The following is a 16,142-nucleotide window of genomic DNA, read 5'->3' on the forward strand; positions in this document are numbered from 1 at the left end:
GCTACACTGCACTGCCTCAGGTAGTTGAGACAACCAGGCATGCTGTGAAGACCCGCCCTACTCTGTCTCTGATTCGCAGACTGTGGGTGGGGGAATGTGATTGGACCAAAGCAGAGTCACTCACAGACAGTGGCTCCAGTCACTAGATGTGATAGCCGCTGGACTGATTCTTGTGTATTTAAAAGTGCTGCCAATGTGGTGATCTCCGTGGATAGAATCAGACATGCTTGTTCGCTTTGTTTATGCTTCTAGGCTACTGGCGCATGCCTGTGACTTTTACAGCCTCGTCTGCATGAAGAATTCCCTCCCAAAACACTAGTCTAAACGCAAAATTAAAAGTGAGACCGCAAGACGACTTCCGCGGTTTCTGTTGAGACTCTCCGTCTAAACATGGCCTCGAGACAGGCCTGCGTGAAGGCGATGGAGAAGTTGAGAAGAAGAAAAGGACGCAGTGCATGGGGGGAGAAGACACTTTGTTGTGATCGATGAGTCACTTCAGACATAAAAGAAAGGCAAGTAGCCTGTACCTTTCTATTAACCAATGCCATTGCAAATGATTAAGCTGGTCATCATAACCATAAACAGTACTGTATATTTGCATATCATGTATGTCACAAATGTAACAGTACTATATACCTGTATGTCATGTATGTCCCTATGCCATAAATGTATGTTGTGTATGTCATAAATGTCACTATGAATTGAAAATGGGGGACCCTGATGTAAACAACACAAACGTCTTTCTCTGGTCTGCATCCCCTTAACAATTGTATGTATTGAGCCGTACTGTATTGTACCCATTCTGCAATCTGTTAAATAAAGTTTTCATTCATTCATTCAAACCATGTCACCATTTTGGAAAAATATGGATGCAGTATATTCAACCATGATTAATGAAAATGAATTACCTCCAATTTCTGCTCACATCATAAATGTTTCTGAATCAATGTCATCTCTTCTTTCTTGTTTTGCCATTTTCCCCGAAACACAGGATGGCTGGGGCCTGGAGAACATTATAAGGAGAGGTGTGGAGACTCAGAGGTGTGGAGACTCAGAGGTGTGGAGACTCAGGGGGAACCGCACATAGCAGTCACTTGAAGACCACCTGGCATCATTGAGTGGCTTGCTAGAAAACATCGTCATGGTCCCCTAGGCCGAATACTTCATGACATCAGAAAAGTACAATACAGATAGTCAGAAGAGAAGAGTCTACACAGGAGAGAAACCATGTCAATATGAGGACTGTTACAAAGCATTTACTCTTTTAGTTAGTCATAAAATAATCCACACAGTAGAGAAAGTGTCAAAAGATGTGAGGAGTGTCAAAAGATACACATTTTCTTTTAAATAAATAATAAATAAACAATGTGTATTGGTATTTTGCTTTGCTTTGTTTGTGTTAATACAATTGCATTTATCTATAGTCCTAATTCTGTCACTGTTTGATGTCACAAAGAAGGGTGGATCCGAAAGCTGTCTAGAACATTTATAACATGTAATGGAAAAGTCAACAAATAATGAACAAACTGTATTACACATGTGTTAATGATTAATAGTGTTCACTTTAGATTAGGGCACACAATAGCATCTGCAAATGATTTATAGATGTTTCATGAATGTCTAACAAATCATTTGTTAGACATGAAAAGACAAGTCTGGTCTTTGCCTCGTGTCTGTATTCATAAAAGCCAGATCGTTCATAACAGGTGAGTTGAAAGTCAACAAATAATGAACAAACTGTATTACACATGTGTTAATGATGAATAGTGTTCATTTTAGATTAGGGCACACAATAGCATCTGCAAATGATTTATAGATATTTTATGAATGTCTAACAAATCATTTGTTGAACATGAACAAATAAATGGAGGTATAGTAGTTTTTTCATATCCATTTTTCAAAGCATCTACAAATGTGTTACTACACATTAGATATCATTATTAAATGTTGCACTAATAATGAACAAATAAGGTTGATCATGTGGAAAAAAGTGACCAACAGATCGAATTTTAAACGAGTACATTTACAAATGATGTACTAATCAGTTGTAAATGGTTTTATTCATGATTAGTTCATTATCCACTAATGCGTTATAAATACTTTGTAAATGGTATACAAATATAGTTATAAATGATTTAATAATCATTTATGAATGTATATAAATGGTTTGTTCATGATTAGTTCATTATCTACAAATACCTTGTAAATGTATTATAACAGGGTGTTATTATAAAGTGCTACCATTTTTGGTACTTTGCTGCAAAATTACTGTCTCATTACTATCTCATATCAACCATGTGACACAGGGAGAACGGAAATTAATAGTTATGTATTGCTGTTGTCAACAGCCTAAAAAGTGTTACATAAAAATAATAACAATTCAAGAAATTACAATATAATTGACTGTTTAATTCTTGAGGACAGGTAACAGATTGAATCAACTCATCCAGGCCTCGTATTGTATGCAACTAAAACAGATGCATTGTGGGTACCTGTCAACAGCCAAGGATACATTCAGACACTGATCTCCTACAATGAGCTGAATTATACTTTCATAACAGAGATCAACAGGTATTCTGCTTCCTGGGCCAATACCAGGCTAGAAATGGGCATTGTATCAGAAAATCTATGCAATACTAAAATCCTCTACCAAGTGGCCTGTGGGCTACAACATATACACATCAAAGTTAACTTTTATTTATTTTTTTGTGCATCTTTGGAACACATAAGTATATCAGATCTCTCTAATGGCAGAAATGGAGTATACCTCAAGAACTTCTATTATTATTATTATTATTATTATTATTATTTATTATTATTATTATTATTATATCTCAATTAAATGTAATGAACCCAAACTAATGGACTAATTCTATACTGGTCATAAGTCATGGAACGGATACCAGATATTATCTAAGACCTTAATGGCTATGTACATATACTGTAGATTCAGTCAGGAACACTCATCATAGTAATTAAACCAATTATTGTATAGTGACTAAATGGTTATACAGTTGTATTTTGCGGTCCTCAACTGATAATCACCTATTTGATGATCGTTTGTGACCAAGATGTCTGCGATAGAATACCATGGATAGGCCTGTTCTCCTCAATGGAGAGACCACCCCAACCATGGACTGTTCCAGCTGATGCTGTCTGGAAAGCGCTACCACAGTCACACAGCCAGAACCAACCGGCTGAAAAATTATTTCCCCCACCCCCCCCCAAGCCATCAGACTCGTCAACAGAGCCCACAACAAAGTGAATTTCCCTATTTTTTTGCTGTAAAGTACTGAATGACGTGACAATAAAAGGAATCTGAATCTGAAAAATCTGAGAGGCGCAACTACATATACACTTTTGTGTTGCACCTACATGACCTGTAGTCCACTGTGGCAGTCCTGTGTGCCGCGAGAAAAACATTTACCATGACAGTATCGACCTACACGGCATGAAGAAGGCTAGAGAACAAACGACAAGCCAGCTCCCCTGTAATACCCACTGGATGTCCTCGAATTAACCTGCTTTAATGAGCCTAATTAAAGTAGGAACGCTAGTCCTCTTGTGCATGTGTGAGCCCCCTTACGCAACATTTCCATCAGTATCTCCACCGGAAGCCTGGGAAGATCATATAATCGGTTGCGACTCTGTGCATATTGTCTGTCTGTCTTTCAGTCCACAGCTGTATCTCTGTACCTATAGGGAGGTGTAGTGGTTACGTCATTGCTGTTTCCGGCCGGTCCACCTCGCAAAATTGCAACGTATTTCCCCATTGCCCATTTCTAAATCGTCTCGTTTAAATCAAATAAAGCATGAACATTTGCATGGTGTACCTTTCTGTGTGTATTCATCCACAATCTATAGCTCAACATGAAAATATTCACAATTAATCGTAAAAAAAATCGCTGAATTTTATTTCAACCAAAAATGCTTAAACAATAATGTCAGTGATAGAAGGGAACTCGTTTTGTGCAAAAATGGAAAGCTTTCCAATGTTCATGAGGCAGAATTGTTACAATAGCCGATAATCCATTTTTCCCAATGATAAATCCCTATACGGGTGGACCTCGCAGGCGGTCCAAAGTGACGTCAGACTACACCTCCCTATTAGGCCAAAATGTGCTCTAATATTTCTTGTGCACATTCATGACCACTGTAGGATGAACTCTGTTTTTCAAATTATACGTTTTCACATTAGTGTACCTCTACCAGATCCTTTCACATTCATGACCCGTAGAGGAAAAAGCCTATTGGTTTTGGTGAACACATGACCTTTCATCTAGCGCCACCATCAGGCCAAATGTTACATGTTCACATTATAGTGTATCTCTAACGGCTTTCATCCTAATCTTTTCAAATTTGCAGTGCACATTCATGACGAAGGATCCTCATTATGTTGGTGACCCCATGACCTTTCATCTACCATCAGGCCAAAGGTTCAATACTCAAATTACTGTATCTCCACCAATCTTCAAAAATATGTGAGTATGTGAGTGTGTAGTAGTTTAATACTCTGTAATAATGTGTAATAGCGCAACAGTGTACTTGTGTGATAGTGTAACAGTGTAATAGTGTGTAACAGTGTAATCGTTTGTAATAGTGTGCCAGTGTAACAGTGTAATAGTGTGATAGTCTGCATTTGTTAAATACAGTAGGCATTTTGTTTGCTCTACTGAGTAACAATTAAGAAAGCATTTAATTCTGTGCTGGTGTGTCTCCCTGCATTCTGGAGCCAGTAACCATGTGACGCTCTGGGTCTGAGAAGTAATCTGAAAAGAGACAATGTGAGAGAGAGGGAGAGGGAGAGAGATAGGGAGAGGGAGAGATAGGGAGAGAGAGAGACTTGTCATTGTGGTTGCTGTGTTCATAATAGGCAAGTGTGTGTGTGTGTGTGTGTGTGTGTGTGTGTGTGTGTGTGTGTGTGTGTGCGTGCGTGCGTGTGTGTGTGTGCGTGTGAGTGAGCACAATTTACTGTACCTGCTGCAAACTCATGAACGTTGGCAGGCCTCTTCAGAAACGCGTCTCTGCAAAAGGATTAAATTAATTCAGGGTAATAACTATATAAAAAAAGACAAAACTGCAATAATCAACAGCCGGAGAATGTCCTCTATAATGGTTAGAATTCCAATCACAATCAACCAACCAAATCAATCCTAATCATTTTATTTGTGCAAAGTCTGCAAACCCAAAGTGGAGCGGGAATGCATTGAACAGAAACCAGTTCAGACTTTTGCTTATAAAGTAGTTTTTTTTGTGTACATGGAAATCGATTGAGACCCATTAACCCTCTGAGACCCACATAGACCCTTAAACCCTCTGAGACTCACATAGACCCTTTAACCCTCTGAGACTCACATAGGTCCATTAACCCTCTGAGACCCACATAGAGACCCATTAACCATCTAAGACCCACATAGACCCATTAACCCTCTAAGACCCACATAGACCCATTAATTGTACACAAATTTGGTTCACCAGAATTGATAACCATGGTCAGAAACCCTTCCAAAATAACACATTAGGTCGCTTTCACACAGGGGCTGTTTGGTCCGGATTATCGGACCAGAATTCGATAGTCCGGTTTTTCGGGTTTGTGTGAATGCGCGTCGAACTCGGTTCGCGGACCAAACACACGAACTCTGGTCCGCCTGAAAACGTAGGTCTCGGTTCGGCTTCATCGAACCAAACGCGAACCAAATATAGGAAGTGCTTATTATTACCTTACCACTGCTCGCAGCATTCATTCACTGCAAAACAAGCACACTGCATCTATCTATCTATCTATCTATCTATCTATCTATCTATCTATCTATCTATCTATCTATCTCTCTCTCTCTCTCTCTCTCTCTATCTATCTATCTATCTATGTATCTGTGCATCTTGGGAAGAAGGAAGAAAAAACGCGGCATATTATATTATTAATAAAACAGCTACTTGTGGGCAGTGGGCACTCATAAAAACAACGTGGTGTACACGTTGTTTAGCGAGAGGATGGTGGTAATGTGCTTCAATAGAACAATGGATCAATGCCATGTCAAAACTCGCCTCCGCTGATCTGGAGGGCTCGCAGTCCACACACGCGCGCACACAGGGGCTCGCAGCCACCCCACACACACATTTCCACTGTCCAATAGACAAGCGCCCTTTTCGACCGCGTGACATTGTTCAGAAGGTTCGGTGCGCCTGACAGATTTCTATGTGAACGCAGGCGAACCAAATGAAGAATGCAACAATGTTGCAACTTCACCACCAGAACCGCACCGAGTCCACCAAAACTATATGTGAAAGCGACCTTAAGACACCAACACCATAGAAAGGGTAGGAAAAGAAAAGAGTACCCCCCCCCCCCTATCGGCAATAAACCTAGAAAATCCATACATACTCTGAATGCCCTAGGTCTCTAGTTTGTGGTTGTAAAGTTTCACTTGTGGGTACCATAGAACCCACTTTCATTTCAGGTATCTTGAGGTGAGAGAGCAAGGGACCCCTTTGAAAATGGCAATGGCAGTTTTTCCCCTCACCAAAATCAAGCCTAAGCTTGGAGCATTATTTAACCCCCATCGTGACGAGCTAGAATGACATGCTTGGTAATGTGAAACACTACCCACTTTCAAAACCACTCTCAAAGAACACCTATGGGAGACTGCAATTAGAAACTGGCCCCTGTACATGTCCTAACCCAACCCCCTCCAATGTACAGTAAATTACCTAGTATGGTTGTCAATATTCCAATGTACAGTTTTGCTTGTACAGTTGTACAGTGTCCCCCCCCCCCCCCCACCCCTCCTACCCAACCCCCACCCCCCACCCACCCAACCTCCTCCAATGTACAGTTTTTACGTCAAATGTATATACTCTCTTTTCTGGACTCTTTTTGTATCACAAACAGTACTGTATTTGCAAATCTGGTATGTCATAAATGTATAGATGTAGCAGTACTGTCTATCTGTATGTCATGTATGTCATATATGTCCTGATGAATTGAAAATGGGGGACTGATTGATTGATTGATTGAAAAGTGTATTAACAGATTGCAGAATGGGTACAGTACAGCTCAATACATACAATTGTTAAGGGGATGCAGACCAGAGAAAGACTTTCATCTTGTTTACATCAGGGTCCCCCATTTTCAATTCATCATAACATATATGACATACATAACATACAGATAGACAGTACTGCTACATCTATACATTTATGACATCCCAGATTTGCAAATACAGTACTGTTTGTGATACAAAAAGTGTCCAGAAAAAGAGTGTTATACATTTGACGTAGAAACTGTACATTGGATGAGGTTGGGTAGGTGGGGTGGGGTTGGGTGGGTGGGTGGGGGGCTGTACATTGGAGGTGGGGGGGGGGGTTGGGTAGGGGGGGGGGGGACACTGTACACTGTACATTGGAATACTGACAACACCATACTTGGTAATTTACTGTGCAACTGGGTTAGGACATTTGTAGGGGCCAGTTTCGAATTGCAGACTCCCGTAGATGTTTTTTGAGAGTGTTTTTGAAGGTGGGTAGTGATTCACATTCCTTTACAGCTGTGTGTAGGGCGTTCCCCATTGATGTGGCATAATTGCGAAACGTGTTTGGTCCCTTGTTTGAGCCGAATCTGGGTTTAACATGATTTGTGGAGCTCCCTCTGGTGTTGTGATCGTGGTATTCACTGACCTATGGGAAGTATTTTGACATGTACATGGGTACCTTGGTCGTGTAGTGTATCTTGTAGACCAGGCCCATTGCAAGTTGCTGTACTCTGTCGTCTACTCTAAGCCATCCTAGGTTGTCAAAGTGGGCAGGGATGAGGTGGGTTCAAGGAGTCAGGTCAAGCAGTAGTCTGACTAGTTTGTTTTGAGATGTTTGTAATTTGTTTTTTAGTGCCTTTGAGGTGCTTTGGTACCATGAGGTGCAAGCATAGTCGTAGTACCCTTGAATGAGTGCTCCTGCCAGAGTCTTCAGGGTATTCTTGTTTACCAGAGAGGAGACCCTGATGTAAACAAGACGAAAGTCTTTCTTTAGTCTGCATCCCCTTAACAATTGTGTGTACTGTATTGTACCCATTCTGCAATCTGTTAATAAAGTTTTCAATCAATCAATCAATCAATCAATCAATCAATCAATCAATCAATCACTTATAGATTCCCATAGTCGTCTAGTAGTTTAATATGATACCGGTATCTTCACTCTAGCTAGCGAAGTCTGCTCCAGCCTCTGAGAGAACACCAGCCGTATCATTTAACCTGTGCTAACAGGTGATACATCAATTGTCATGCTTGCTCTGGATGTTTTTGAAATGTATTGAATTGTAATTTGTATAGCAAACTAGTTTCAGTACTTCCATTACGGATGTTGAGATTTTACAATATATATATATATTATTTTTATGATCTCATTCTCTTAAACAGTAGGCTACTGTATATTTGTCTTGCATGTCATAAATGTCTTGATGAAACAGTACTGTATCTGTATGTCATATTATGTCATAAATGTCTTGATTAATTGAAAATGGGGGACGCTGATGTAAACAAGACGAAAGTGTTTCTCTGGTCTGCATCCCCTTAACAATTGTGTGTATTGAGCCATACTGTATTGTAGGCTACCCATTCTGCAATCGGTTAATAAAATGTTCAATCAATCAATCAATCAATCCCCCCTCCCCCTCACGAGTTCCATGTAACGGAAGTGCGGGATACAGATACTACAGAAAATCGCGCTGAGCCGTGGATGCACTCCGAAATACTGGCCGCTATGAAAACCAGAGACAAAAAATGTGCTCTGAGTTTCGTAAAAGTCAGTCAAAGCTTACTAAAAGCACGAGCAGTGAACTCCAAGCCCACGTGACTGAACTCAAACTAGAAAGAAACAGACTAAGAAACGACGTAAACTCCATGATCAAAACTGCAAAAAAGAATTTCATCGATGACAAAACTGAGGAAAACAAAAACAAACCACGTGAACTTTGGAAATTACTCAATAATCAACTAGGATGCAGTAAAAAACTTAAAACCAGATTCTCAAACATAAACATAAAAACGGACAACACGCTCATCACAGACAAGCTGGATGTAGCCAATTACTTAAACATTTTCTTCACAAACATAGCCACAACACTGGTAAACAAACTACCCTCCCACTCAGGGCTTTATGGGGTAGAACACATAGTAGATTACTACAAAAACCTAGGGGTCCGCAAGGACGACTTCAAGCTGGAAATGGTAACAACAGATGAGGTACTCAATAAACTGAGCGCCCTCCAACCTAACAAGGCCACTGGCCATGACAACATCCCCTCCAAATTCCTCAGAGACTCAGCAGCCGCCATCACCCCAATCATCACACACATAATAAACCTCTCCATAAAACAGGGACACGTCCCCAAGGACTTCAAAATTGCGAGGGTGACCCCTCTGCACAAAAAGGGCAGCAAATTAGACCCAGGCAACTACCGCCCTGTTTCTATTCTCACCTCCATCTCGAAAGTCATGGAAAAAATAGTCTATGAACAGGTCGAAAAGTACCTAGCGGAAAAAAATCTAATCTACGAATTCCAATCTGGCTTCAGAACATCCCACTCCACTGACACATGCCTTCTCTATTTGAATGACCACATCAAACAAGAGGTGGACGCAGGCAAATACTGCGGCATGGTCATGCTGGACCTACAAAAGGCCTTTGACACGGTCAATCACTCCATTCTGATTGACAAGCTAAAAGCAATTGGTTTTGATAGTCTATCAGTGAGCTGGATGCAATCCTACCTTGAGGGGAGGGAACAGATGGTGGAGGTAAACGGTACCCTATCCCCCCCCCTCACAGTGAGCTGTGGTGTTCCACAAGGAAGCATACTAGGACCGCTACTGTTCCTAATTTATGCAAATGACATGTCGTCAGCTTGTGACTGCAACTTGTTCCTGTTTGCGGACGACTCAGCCCTGCTGGTCTCTGACAAGAACAAGTTACAGGTTGAAAAAACCCTCAGCTCGGAACTAGGCAGAATCTGCATATGGCTCGCTGATAACAAACTATCATTACACATGGGCAAAACAGAGTACATTCTCTTCGGTTCAAATAACAAACTCAGCAAGACCGACGGCTTCTCAGTTACAGTGGGTGACAATATTGTCACAAGGAAAGATGAAATTACCTACCTGGGTTCCATCCTAGAGGCTAATCTCTCCTGTGACAAAATGGCATCCAATGTAATAAAAAAAGTCAACCAACGAACTCGATTCTTGTACCGGATCTCCTCTCTGGTAAACAAGAATACCCTGAAGACTCTGGCAGGAGCACTCATTCAGGGGTACTACGACTATGCTTGCACCTCATGGTACCAAAGCACCTCAAAGGCGCTAAAAACAAAATTACAAACATCTCAAAACAAACTGGTCAGACTACTGCTTGACCATACTCCAAGAACCCACCTCACCCCTGCCCACTTTGACAACCTAGGATGGCTTAGAGTAGACAACAGAGTACAGCAACTTGCAATGGGCCTGGTCTACAAGATACACTACACGACCAAGGTACCCATGTACATGTCAAAATACTTCCCAAAGGTCAGTGAATACCACGATCACAACACCAGAGGGAGCTCCACAAATCATGTTAAACCCAGATTTGGCTCAAATAAGGGACTAAACATGTTTCGCAATTATGCCACATCAATGTGGAACGCCCTACCCAAAGCTGTAAAGGAATGTGGATCACTACCCACTTTCAAAACCTCTCTCAAGGGACACCTACGGGAGACTGCAATTCAACACTGGCCCCTGTAAATATCCTAACCCAACCCCCTCCAATGTACAGTCATTTACCTAGTATGGTTTTGTCAATAGTTCAATGTACAATTGTGTTTGTTTGTACAGTGTCTCCTCCCCCCCCCCTCAATGTACAGTGTTACTTGTTTATACAGTGTGCCCCCCTTTTCCTGACTCCTTCTGTATCACAAACAGTACTGTATTTGCAAATCTGGTATGTCATAAATGTATAGATGTAGCAGTACTGACTATCTGTATGTCATGTATGTCATATATGTCTATATGAATTGAAAATGGGGGACCCTGATGGAAACAAGACAAACGTCTTTCTCAGGTCTGCATCCCCTTAACAATTGTATGTATTGAGCCGTACTGTATTGTACCCATTCTGCAATCTGTTAAATAAAGTTTTCATTCATTCATTCATTCACAAGACGAAAGTCTTTCTCTGGTCTGCATCCCCTTAACAATTGTGTGTATTGAGCTGTACTGTATTGTACCCATTCTGCAATCTGTTAATAAAGTTTTCAATCAATCAATACTTCCTGATAAATGTAAAGAATTGTGTGATACATAGAAGCCGTTGTAATTTTCTTTTGTGATTCATTTCTGGGTAACGTTAGGCAGGGTAAGAAAGTGTCCAAACCTTAGAAAGTCGCTTATCAATATATCCACTTCTGGGTGTGACCTCAAATACTTTTCGTTGTCGATTCTCGTTTTAAGCTAAAAACAAAACAAAAACAACAACAAAAACAATATTAATAAATAAATAAAACAAACAACATAAGTTATGTATTCCGCTGGGGAACAGTATCATAACACAGCTGTGTTGGTGCATCTCGTGTGAAACTAAAAGACCAACGTTACCTTGAACTGTCGTAGTTTCTCCTGTTGCTCGGCGCTTAATGCGCCCTCGTCTAATGTCTGCAGTTTCGGCAGACCCATGTCGGCCATCATCTCTCAGTATAATAGATAACGGTGCACGGGCTACGATTTTAATTCCAACTTGGGCCACTTCTCACGCCGATCTGTGTTCCTATCTTTATTTACTCCCAGTACATTCACATGTAACATTTAAGTAAATTTAGCTGTCTATGTACGTTAGCTGGCGTTGGTTACAAAATACAAAAGCACAAAACGTTTTCAAGCCACCTGTTGTTGACAAACCAATGATTGCTATGGTAACAGTTTCCGGTAATTACGCTTTCGTCCACGGGGTGGCAGTATAAGCTAAACAAGGGGTAATAGTAGAAATCACGCATAGAAGAGGCAAATGTATGTGATTTTTTTCTCTTTAATTAGCGTAAACAAAATTATATACACAGAAAATTACAAACAATAATATGCTAATAATTTACATTTCTCCATACAACTTATCAACAACACACAGGATAACAGAGTACACAGAGTAGCTTCAAAATGTTCTCTCACCGTTCTCAAAAACAGTAAAACAAAAAGAAAAACATAATTTCAGAGGTATTTGAGGTGTTTGTGTGTGCGTGTACGTGCAGAAGGAACTTGAAAATACAGAACATAGCAGAGAGAATAATAGTCTTTACTTTACTTTTCTACAAGATAAGAGAAAACTATACAACTGTTCTGGTCAAGCAATCTAACTGGCTGAGAGATGTGTGGTATTTGCTATAACATCACGGCTAGGAGTTGCTTAGCAATATACAAGACAGAGCTAAATTAACTCTTCATCAAAGCTTGATATCCCAGTGTTCTATTCATACCGTTATATGAAATCAGATATTGTATAAAAACCGCTGTATAAAAGCAATAGAACAGGTTGTGTGCTATAATAAATCACATCACAGCTGAGATAATCGGAGGCTCGTGCCCATGACCACATCCGTGTTGGTATTTACCATAAGACACTCCCCCTCATGTTCTCATGTAGAATCTGTAATGCTGTCAAACAGTGACTTCTAGACGCTTTTTTATGTGTGGGTTGGAGTTGAGTGGGGATAGGGGAGTTACTCTTGCTGGCCACACCTCAGGAATTAATTCATAAAAGTTTTTATTTTTACTGGGTCTCTGCGGTGGTAGGCGAGTGCTTAGACCTCTACACTACCCAGCCGCCCAAGTGCTTAGACCTCTTCACTACCCAGCCTCTCCAGTGCTTAGACCTCTACACTACCCAGCAGCCTCAGTGCTTAGACCTCTACACTACCCAGCAGCCTCAGTGCTTAGACCTCTTCACTACCCAGCTGCTCCTAGTGCTTAGACCTCTACACTACCCAGCTGCTCCTAGTGCTTAGACCTCTACACTACCCAGCTGCCCAAGTGCTTAGACCTCTACACTACCCAGCTGCCCAAGTGCTTAGACCTCTACACTACCCAGCAGCCTCAGTGCTTAGACCTCTACACTACCCAGCTGCCCAAGTGCTTAGACCTCTACACTACCCAGCTGCCCAAGTGCTTAGACCTCTACACTACCCAGCTGCTCCTAGTGCTTAGACCTCTACACTACCCAGCTGCCCAAGTGCTTAGACTTCTACACTACCCAGCTGCTCCTAGTGCTTAGACCTCTACACTACCCAGCTGCCCAAGTGCTTAGACCTCTACACTACCCAGCTGCCCAAGTGCTTAGACCTCTACACTACCCAGCTGCTCCTAGTGCTTAGACCTCTACACTACCCAGCCGCTCTCTAGTGCTTAGACCTCTACACTACCCAGCAGCCTTAGTGCTTAGACCTCTACACTACCCAGCAGCCTTAGTGCTTAGACCTCTACACTACCCAGCAGCCTTAGTGCTTAGACCTCTACACTACCCAGCAGCCCTAGTGCTTAGACCTCTACACTACCCAGCAGCCTTAGTGCTTAGACCTCTACACTACCCAGCCGCTCCTAGTGCTTAGACCTCTACACTACCCAGCTGCTCCTAGTGCTTAGACCTCTACACTACCCAGCTGCTCCTAGTGCTTAGACCTCTACACTACCCAGCTGCTCCTAGTGCTTAGACCTCTACACTACCCAGCTGCTCCTAGTGCTTAGACCTCTACACTACCCAGCCGCTCCTAGTGCTTAGACCTCTACACTACCCAGCTGCCCAAGTGCTTAGACCTCTACACTACCCAGCTGCCCAAGTGCTTAGACCTCTACACTACCCAGCTGCTCCTAGTGCTTAGACCTCTACACTACCCAGCCGCTCTCTAGTGCTTAGACCTCTACACTACCCAGCCGCTCTCTAGTGCTTAGACCTCTATACTACCCAGCCGCTCCTAGTGCTTAGACCTCTACACTACCCAGCCGCTCTCTAGTGCTTAGACCTCTACACTACCCAGCTGCCCAAGTGCTTAGACCTCTACACTACCCAGCTGCTCCTAGTGCTTAGACCTCTACACTACCCAGCCGCTCTCTAGTGCTTAGACCTCTACACTACCCAGCTGCTCCTAGTGCTTAGACCTCTACACTACCCAGCTGCCCAAGTGCTTAGACTTCTACACTACCCAGCTGCTCCTAGTGCTTAGACCTCTACACTACCCAGCTGCCCAAGTGCTTAGACCTCTACACTACCCAGCTGCCCAAGTGCTTAGACCTCTACACTACCCAGCTGCTCCTAGTGCTTAGACCTCTACACTACCCAGCCGCTCTCTAGTGCTTAGACCTCTACACTACCCAGCCGCTCTCTAGTGCTTAGACCTCTACACTACCCAGCAGCCTTAGTGCTTAGACCTCTACACTACCCAGCAGCCTTAGTGCTTAGACCTCTACACTACCCAGCAGCCTTAGTGCTTAGACCTCTACACTACCCAGCTGCCCAAGTGCTTAGACCTCTACACTACCCAGCTGCTCCTAGTGCTTAGACCTCTACACTACCCAGCCGCTCCTAGTGCTTAGACCTCTACACTACCCAGCCGCACCTAGTGCTTAGACCTCTTCACTACCCAGCTGCTCCTAGTGCTTAGACCTCTACACTACCCAGCTGCCCAAGTGCTTAGACCTCTACACTACCCAGCTGCTCCTAGTGCTTAGACCTCTACACTACCCAGCTGCTCCTAGTGCTTAGACCTCTACACTACCCAGCTGCCCAAGTGCTTAGACCTCTACACTACCCAGCAGCCTTAGTGCTTAGACCTCTACACTACCCAGCTGCTCCTAGTGCTTAGACCTCTACACTACCCAGCTGCTCCTAGTGCTTAGACCTCTACACTACCCAGCCGCTCCTAGTGCTTAGATATTTACACTACCCAGCTGCTCCAGTGCTTACATCTACACTAGTGGTTCTCAAAGTGGGGTCTGGGGCAGTGGTGCAGTGGCAAATTGACAGTAGGTCAAACGCTCCACGCGCGTGCGCGCGCATGCACAGTTTTTTTTGGCTGCTCTCGTCCTGCAGCTGGATACTATTGCCTCACAGCGCGGCCGTCAGCGCGCGGCCCAGAGAGCGCCGCTGGCTCTGCCGTTATAACGCCGTTATACCGAGTTATACCAGCACTGCAACACTGGTCTGGGGACCCCCAGGGAGGGGTCCTCGAGGGGTTTCCAGAGGGTCCCCAGCAAAATTAGCAATAGCTTAATATTCACTAGACATTAGTACAACGAGAGAATGTATAAGAATGACTATTTTGATAATTCACTCTCTCCTCTGTTACAGTATCTCCCCACCTACGTACATTATAGACAGTTATGGAATTCTGGAGTAAGTCATGTCAAGTGACGACTTATATCTTCTCAGATGGGGGTCCCTGAGACAACATTTTATCAAATGGGGGTCCCTGACCTATTAGTTACATGTCACTTTGGGGGTCCCTTACCTATTACATGTAATTTTGGGGGTCCCTGACCTATTACATGTACATTTTGGGGGTCCCTGACCTATTACAGGTCAATTCTGGGGGTCTCTGACCTATTACAGGTAAATTTTGGGGGTCCCTAATGGGTCCCTGACCTATTACATGTCAATTTTGGGGGTCCTTGCTCTACATTACCCAGCCACCCCAACATTTAGCAGTCTCTCTGCACCAGGAAGTAACTTGTGTTGTTGAAGTGCTTGGTCGCCTCCCCCCCCCCCTGCCCCTCCTCCACACCCTCCTCTTCCTCCTTCTTGTCTTCCCCTTCTTCTTCTTCTTCCTCCTCCACCTCATTGGGTGGGGTCTCTTTGTAAGGCGGGGGGGCAAAGGTCACCAGGGCTCGTCCCTCTGGAGGTGTTGGCACCGGGTCTGGTGCAGCGGAGTCCGTGCAGGACGGGAAGACGACGCTCTGCAGCTTGGAGACAACTCTGTCCTTGTGTCTGAGAGGGGGGGGGGGGGGGGGGGGGGGGGGGGGGGGGGGAGGGGGGGGCGGAGAGAGAGGGTTAGGTCTGGTGCAGCGGAGTCCGTGCAGGACGGGAAGACGACGCTCTGCAGCTTGGAGACAACTCTGTCCTTGTGTCTGAGA

At 43.3% G+C, this 16,142-nt stretch overlaps 2 protein-coding genes across 2 annotated transcripts in view; both read right to left on the bottom strand.

The window, feature by feature from the left end:
- Positions 1–4,315: 4,315 nt before the first annotated feature.
- riiad1 (regulatory subunit of type II PKA R-subunit domain containing 1) lies at positions 4,316–11,714 on the bottom strand (the record flags this gene model as incomplete). The annotated part of the gene is made up of 4 exons (XM_084335904.1): positions 4,316–4,769; positions 4,978–5,024; positions 11,407–11,483; positions 11,628–11,714. The coding sequence occupies 4 exons, from the start codon at positions 11,712–11,714 to the stop codon at positions 4,696–4,698; spliced, it is 285 nt and encodes a 94-aa protein (XP_084192030.1). The 3' UTR covers positions 4,316–4,695.
- A 3,996-nt stretch (positions 11,715–15,710) lies between these two features.
- il6r (interleukin 6 receptor) overlaps positions 15,711–16,142 on the bottom strand; it is a gene marked incomplete at its 3' end in the record, with an annotated part of 43,562 nt that continues 43,130 nt past the window's right edge. Inside the window, exon 10 of the mRNA XM_084336664.1 lies at positions 15,711–15,996. Coding sequence (XP_084192790.1) covers positions 15,711–15,996 — 286 coding nt within the window. The remainder of the gene's footprint in view (positions 15,997–16,142) is intronic.

This window comes from Notolepis coatsorum, assembly GCF_963971535.1.
Source record: "Notolepis coatsorum genome assembly, chromosome: 19".
NCBI lineage: Eukaryota > Metazoa > Chordata > Actinopteri > Aulopiformes > Paralepididae > Notolepis > Notolepis coatsorum.